Raw genomic sequence first — 7,882 nt, 5'->3', positions numbered from 1 at the left:
GCTTACAGGAAGTCTATGATGGACTCTGACATGCTGGGATTTGTAGTGCTTCCTATCAGACACTTGCTCAGCTCCAGGGAGCCTCTAGCGGCCTCTGCTTGTAATGCGGGGACGGGCGCTTCCTCCCTTCGCCAGCAGAGGGCGCGCACCGCACGCAGAAGCCAGGCCAGAGCGCGCACGTGATCCCCCGGCATGCGTCGGTGGGCGGAGTCGTGCGTGGCCGACTAGTCCCTCCCCGGCCGCCGTAGCGGAAGGCGGAAGTGTCCGGTGTCCGGGAGATGGGGGCGGCCGTGTTCTTCGGCTGCACCTTCGTGGCCTTCGGACCGGCGTTGTCCCTCTTCGTCCTCACTATCGCCCGGGACCCCCTCCGGGTCATCATCCTGGTGGCCGGGTACTGTCTGGGGGGGGATATGTTGGGGGTCCTATCATGTGGGGGAGGGGTACCTGATGAAAGGGGACAGAGTATACGTGGGGGAGGGGATATATATATGGGTGCATGTTGTATTGGGGGTGGGGAGGATATGTTGGGGTCCTATTGTGTGGGGGAGGGGTATGGGGGTGAGTGTTGTATGATAGGTTGGGGGGAGGGGTATGTTGGGGTCCTATCATGTAGGGGGAGGGGTACCTGATGAAAGGGGAGAGGGTATATGTAGTGGAGGTGTGTATATATGTATGGGGGGTGACTGTTGTATGAGAGGTTGGAGGGAGGGGGCTGTTATATTGTGGGGGAGGGGTACCTGATGAAAGGGGAGAGGGTATATATATATATTATTGTGTGACTGTTGTATGAGAGGTTGGGGTGTATTGGGGGAGGGGATAAGTTGGGGGTCCTAGCATGTGGGGGAGGGGTACCTGATGAATGGAGAGAGTAGATGTGGGGGAGGGGTGTGTATATGGGGGTGACTGTTGTATGAGAGGTTGGGGTGTATTGGGGGGAGGGGATATGTTGGGGGTCCTATCATGTGGGGGAGGGGTACCCGATGAAAGGGGAGAGTGTATATGTGGGGGAGGGGGATATATATGGGGGTGACTCTTTCATGAGAGGTTGGGGTGTATTGGGGGAGGGGGCTGTTATATAAGGGGGGGGGATAAGTTGGGGGTCCTAGCATATGGGGGAGGGGTACCTGATGAATGTAGAGGGTATATATATATATATATATATATATATATATATATATATGGGGCTGACTGTATGAGAGGTTGAGGGGAGGGGGCTGTTATATTGCAGGGGGTCCTATCATGTGGGGGAGGGGTACCTGATGAAAGGGGAGAGAGTACATGTGGGGGAGGGGATATATATATATATATTATTATTATTATTATTATTTTTTTGACTGTTGTATAAGAGGGTGGGGTGTATTGGTGGGGGAGGGGTCCTGTGTTGTATGGGGGAGCTCTGTTGGGAGTTCTGGGGTATCGGGGCTGAGTGTATATGAGGGCAACTGTTAAATTTGGGGGGGGGGGTATATATATATATATATATATATATATATAGCGGTCCTATTGGGGGACTATATATATATATATATATATATATATATATATACACACACACACACACACATGGGGTCCCTGGTTATATAAAGGTTACTGGATGTGCAGTATATTGGGGTGTATAGAGTCAGGCTGGGTGTATAAAGTCATGTTGGATATATGGGGGGGCCCCAGTCATGTAGAGGGGTACTGAATATATATTGTGGTGTATAGAGTCATGTCGGGTATGTATGTTGCCTCCTAGTTCGGTAGAGGGGTGTTGAGTGTGTATTTGGGGTATATAGTCCTGTTAAAACCCTCTCATCCAAACGTCCAACTCTTTTCTACCCTTATTAATTCCTCACTGCCCCCCACACTGCCCCTCCTCCCACCAACTGCTTACCACTCAAGAGATTGCCAACCATTCCAGAAGCAAAATCTACGCCATTTGTGAGGAGATGTTCAACTTCCTCCCCTAACCAACACATCGGTCCAACACCGCACTCAATACTCTCCTCCTCCTCCTGCTCGGTTACCACCAATGAATTGATCAACTCCTCTCCGTTGCCCACCTCACCACCCGTCCCCCCCCTGGACCCCGTCCCTTCACAATTACTGCGACCACCTTCCTGCTCCATCCTAAGCTCCCTAACCCAGTGGTCATCAACCCCGTCCTCAGGGCCCACTAACAGGCCAGTTGTCCACATCTTCAACATCTTCCCCACCCACCCCCCCCCCTCAAATATGCACTGGTTACCCCCCATACTTAAAAAAAAAATAATAATAATCTTCACTACACCCCACCTGTTTGAATAACTTAAGACCCATCTCCCTGCTCCCGTTTGCCTCCAAGCTCATCGATCGTCTTGTCCATGACCGAATGAGTCGCTACCTCATGGACAACAACCTTCTCGACCCCCTACAGTCCGACTTCCACCCACAACATTCTACTGCAACTGCCCTACTAATACTCACCAATGACCTACTAACTGCTAAAACCAGTGGCCGTTACTCCATACTCTATACTCATAGACCTCTCTGCCCCTCCTTCTCAGCAAACTCCACTCCCTTGGCCTCCGTGATTCTGCTTTATCCTGGTTCTCCTCCTACCTATCTCAGAGCACTCAGTGTCACAACTCCATCTCCTCCGCTCCTCTTCCTCTCTCTGTTGGGGTACCCCAAGGTCCCGTCCTTGGGGCCCCTCCCTATTCTCACTCTATACCTCTTCCCTGGGCCAGTTGATAACCTCCCACGGTTTCCAATACCACCTCTATGCCGACGACACCCCAGATCTATCTCCCCACTCCTCAACTCACCCCCTCCATCTCCTCACCGATCTCCAACTTACTGAATGACATATCGGTATGGAGGTCACACCACTTCCTCCAACTCAATCTTTCTGAAACTGAGCTTCTTATATTTCCTCCTCCCCGGTCCAGACCATGACACTCCCACCACCATGCCTGACTGTAGACAAGACGCACTTGTCTTTGTCCTCCTCACCTGGTTGCCCCCACACACGCTTGTCACCATCTGACACCAAATACGTTTATCTTGGTCTCATCAGACCACAGGACATGGTTCCAGTAATCCATCTCCTTAGTCTGCTTGTCTTCAGCAAACTGTGTGCGGGCTTTCTTGTGCATCATCTTTAGAAGAGGCTTCCTTCTGGGACGACAGCCATGCAGACCACTTTGATGCAGTGTGCGGCGTATGGTCTGAGCACTGACAGGCTGACCCCCACCCCTACAACCTCTGCAGCAATGCTGGCAGCACTCATACGTCTATTTCCCAAAGACAACCTCTGGATATGACGCTGAGCTCATGCACTCAACTTCTTTGGTGGACCATGGCGAGGCCTGTTCTGAGTGGAACCTGTCCTGTTATACCGCTGTATGGTCTTGGCCACCGTGCTGCAGCTCAGTTTCAGGGTCTTGGCAATCTTCTTATAGCCTAGGCCAGTGATGGTGAACCTTGGCACCCCAGATGTTTTGGAACTACATTTCCCATGATGCTCAACTACACTGCAGAGTGCCAGAGCATCATGGGAAATGTAGTTCCAAAACATCTGGGGTGCCAAGGTTCACCATCACTGGCCTAGGCCATCTTTATGTAGAGCAACAATTATTTTTTCAGATCCTCAGAGAGTTCTTTGCCATGAGGTGCCATGTTGAACTTCCAGTGACCAGTATGAGAGAGTGAGAGCGATAACACCAAATTTAACACACCTGCTCCCCATTCACACCTGAGACCTTGTAACACTAACGAGTCACATGACACCGGGGGAGGGAAAATGGCTAATTGGGCCTAATTTGGACATTTTCACTTAGAGGTGTACTCACTTTTGTTGCCAGAGGTTTAGACATTAATGGCTGTGTGTTGAGTTATTTTGAGGGGACGGCAAATTTACACTGTTATACAAGCTGTACACTCACTACTTTACATTGTAGACAAGTGTCATTTCTTCAGTGTTGTCACATGAAAAGATAGAAGAAAATATTTACAGAAAATGTGAGGGGTGTACTTACTTTTGTGAGATACTGTGTGTGTGTGTGTGTAATATAAATATATATAATTTTACCCCAGAGCCATGTTGAATGTATACAGTTCCCCCAGTCATATAGAGGGGTGCTGAGGGTAAGCTTAGTGGGGTGTTTAGAGCAATGCTCAGCATATTTGGAGGTTCCCAGGACAGTCAGTGACTGGGTCTCTATACGCAGTGTACGGGGGGGGGGGGGGGGGGGGGTAAAGACTACCTGATTGTGTTCAGTAACTCATGTAGGTTTTTTTTTTTTTTGACCCCCCCATATAGTACAATCACTGTGTAGTCTGAGCTCAGTATGTGACCTGTCCTTGTTCTTCTCCTGCAGATCTTTCTTCTGGTTGGTGTCGGTCCTCCTGTCCTCTCTGGTCTGGTTCATATCGGTCCAGGTCAGCAATAAGAATGACTCCAGCCTGCAGTATGGATTGCTTATATTTGGAGCCGCCATCTCTGTTCTGCTTCAGGAGGCTTTCAGATATGCCTACTACAGACTGCTCAAGTGAGTTTCCACGTTTTCCCTTCATTTGTAGGGGTGTGTGCATGTGTATATGTAGTGTGTGCTGGAGTTTGGCTTCAATTTGTTAATGTTTCTAAATCTGCGAGTATATCGAACATTGGGAGGTGAGGAGCAGGGGAACATGGGATGGGAGGTGAGGAGCAGGGGAACATGGGGATGGGAGGTGAGGAGCAGGGGAACACGGGATGGGATTGGAGGCGAGGAGCAGGGGACCCCGGGATGGGATTGGAGGCGAGGAGCAGGGGACCCCAGCTCGGGGTGGGAGGCGAGGAGCAGGGGACCCCAGCTCGGGGTGGGAGGCGAGGAGCAGGGGACCCCAGCTCGGGGTGGGAGGCGAGGAGCAGGGGACCCCAGCTCGGGGTGGGAGGCGAGGAGCAGGGGACCCCAGCTCGGGGTGGGAGGCGAGGAGCAGGGGACCCCAGCTCGGGGTGGGAGGCGAGGAGCAGGGGACCCCAGCTCGGGGTGGGAGGCGAGGAGCAGGGGACCCCAGCTCGGGGTGGGAGGCGAGGAGCAGGGGACCCCAGCTCGGGGGGGGAGGCGAGGAGCAGGGGACCCCAGCTCGGGGTGGGAGGCGAGGAGCAGGGGACCCCAGCTCGGGGTGGGAGGCGAGGAGCAGGGGACCCCCAGCTCGGGGGGGGAGGCGAGGAGCAGGGGACCCCAGCTCGGGGGGGGAGGCGAGGAGCAGGGGACCCCAGCTCGGGGGGGGGGGGGGGGAGGCGAGGAGCAGGGGGACCCCAGCTCGGGGGGGGGGGGGGAGGCGAGGAGCAGGGGACCCCAGCTCGGGGTGGGAGGCGAGGAGCAGGGGACCCCAGCTCGGGGGGGGGGGAGGCGAGGAGCAGGGGACCCCAGCTCGGGGGGGAGGGGGGAGGAGAGGAGCAGGGGACCCCAGCTCGGGGGGGGGGGGGGAGGCGAGGAGCAGGGACCACACCATCGGGGGGAGGGGGGCGAGGAGCAGGGGACCCCAGCTCGGGGGGGAGGCGAGGAGCAGGGGACCCCAGCTCGGGGGGGAGGCGAGGAGCAGGGGGACCCCAGCTCGGGGGGGGAGGGAGGCGAGGAGCAGGGGACCCCAGCTCGGGGGGGGAGGCGAGGCGAGGAGCAGGGGACCCCAGCTCGGGGGGGGGGGGAGGCGAGGAGCAGGGGACCCCAGCTCGGGGGGGGGGGGGAGGCGAGGAGCAGGGGACCCCAGCTCGGGGGGGGGGGAGGCGAGGAGCAGGGGACCCCAGCTCGGGGGGGGGAGGCGAGGAGCAGGGGACCCCAGCTCGGGGGGGGGAGGCGAGGAGCAGGGGACCCCAGCTCGGGGGGGGGGGGGGGGGAGGCGAGGAGCAGGGGACCCCAGCTCGGGGGGGGGGGGGGGGGGGAGGCGAGCAGCAGGGGACCCCAGCTCGGGGGGGGGGGGAGGCGAGGAGCAGGGGACCCCAGCCCGGGGGGGGTAGGCGAGGAGCAGGGGACCCCAGCCCGGGGGGGGGGGAGGCGAGGAGCAGGGGACCCCAGCCCGGGGGGGGGGGAGGCGAGGAGCAGGGGACCCCAGCTCGGGGGGGGGGGGGAGGCGAGGAGCAGGGGACCCCAGCTCGGGGGGGGGGGGAGGCGAGGAGCAGGGGACCCCAGCCCCGGGGGGGGGGAGGCGAGGAGCAGGGGACCCCAGCCCGGGGGGGGGGGAGGCGAGGAGCAGGGGACCCCAGCCCCGGGGGGGGGGAGGCGAGGAGCAGGGGACCACACCATCGGGGGGGGGGGAGGCGAGGAGCAGGGGACCACACCATCGGGGGGGGGGGGGGGGGAGGCGAGGAGCAGGGGACCACACCATCGGGGGGAGGGGGGCGAGGAGCAGGGGACCCCAGCTCGGGGGGGGGGGGGGGGGAGGCGAGGAGCAGGGGACCCCCAGCTCGGGGGGGGGGGGGGAGGAGAGGAGCAGGGGACCCCAGCTCGGGGGGGGGGGGGGGGGGCAGGCGAGGAGCAGGGGACCACACCATCGGGGGGAGGGGGGCGAGGAGCAGGGGACCCCAGCTCGGGGGGGGGGGGAGGCGAGGAGCAGGGGACCCCAGCTCGGGGGGGGGGGGGGGGGGGAGGCGAGGAGCAGGGGACCACACCATCGGGGGGAGGGGGGGTTCAGGGTTTGGAAACATTCGGCAGTTGCTCCTCAGTTGTAGGTAGCAGTTCTTTCTAAAGCCGCTTCTACTTTGCAGTAAACGTTATACGTACGCTGTGCATCATACAGCTTTTTTTTTTTTTTTTTGGCCATTTGGAATTCCATAGAGAAAGCAACAACCCTGAACAAAGACAAAGCTGACATTGATGGGGGTAAACCTCTCACCCACATGATGCTCAGTTCCCGCGGTCAACCAATAAATGACGTGTATGAGATTGCCAACTCTGGTGCTCAAACAAAAGAAGCTTTTATTATGCTTTAGAGGAATCCTATTAAAAGGGAACCATGGAGGCTGATCTCTTCTTAAAAATAGAAATTTTTGTCTGACTGTCATACAGAACATGGACACCTTTTTATTCACCTGGTACAATCAGGAATCCGGTCACATGAATCTAGCTCTCCTGTGTTAGCCGGTTCCTGCTGCAGGGGAGAGGAGAGTGCTGGCAACCAATGGGTCATCCCTTTTTTTAAGTGGGAGAACTTGCACAATTGGTGGTTGACTAAATACTTTTTTCCCCCGCTGTATATAAAGAATGTAAAAGTAGAGTTATCCTATAAAATATTGCATGGAGCAGTAAAGTCACAAGAGATGTCATTAGACCGGAGAATAAACTTCTGTCCTATTGCAGGAAAGCCATTGAGGGTCTGGCTCAGATCAGTGAAGATGGAAGATCTCCAATCTCTATTCAGCAGATGGCCTACGGTGAGTAGCATTCCTTATTTTACCTACTCAGAAAACCAGCAATTTTTTTGTTGCCTTCTATTTTATTTTATCAATTTTGTAGCAGAAAGCTGAATGGAGAATCTGAATATAATTTGGATTATTGCACCTACACACACACACACTTTAGGCCTCCTACATGCGGCCGGTTAGTCATACATCGAAATCCAACAGCAAGAATCAATGGATTCTGACAGGTGCATGTGAATTGGCGACTCTGTTGGGCATGTGTCCACACCATAGGGTTACCTGCGGTTGGGGACGGATGTCCGAGCCTGGACCCAGTCAGCTGTATGTAGACATCTGTCTCTAACCACAGGTTACCGATTGGTGTGTGGCTACATGTGAACAGCTGTCAGCTTGTCATTTAGTTTATATAGCATGAGCAGCCGTCGCTAAACGCATGCACATGTCATTCCAACCACAAGAATCTGCTGATTTTTTTTTTTTAACCGCTGGAATTCGGTGTATGTGGCTAATTGGCCA

The 7,882-nt window shown here is 56.1% G+C and overlaps 1 protein-coding gene across 1 annotated transcript in view; it reads left to right on the top strand.

The window, feature by feature from the left end:
* Positions 1-220: 220 nt before the first annotated feature.
* The window catches only part of APH1A (aph-1A gamma-secretase subunit), a gene marked incomplete in the record, with an annotated part of 22,085 nt that continues 14,423 nt past the window's right edge, over positions 221-7,882 (top strand). The window contains 3 exon segments of the mRNA XM_077464162.1: positions 221-391; positions 4,344-4,514; positions 7,305-7,378. Coding sequence (XP_077320288.1) covers positions 279-391; positions 4,344-4,514; positions 7,305-7,378 — 358 coding nt within the window.

Source organism: Lithobates pipiens, unplaced genomic scaffold, assembly GCF_037356315.1.
Source record: "Lithobates pipiens isolate NorthernLeopardFrog02 unplaced genomic scaffold, aLitPip1_a1.2 Scaffold_30, whole genome shotgun sequence".
Taxonomy (NCBI): Eukaryota; Metazoa; Chordata; class Amphibia; order Anura; family Ranidae; genus Lithobates; species Lithobates pipiens.
Note: the sequence above shows the minus strand (reverse complement) of the source record. Positions and strands in the feature narration are given on the sequence as shown.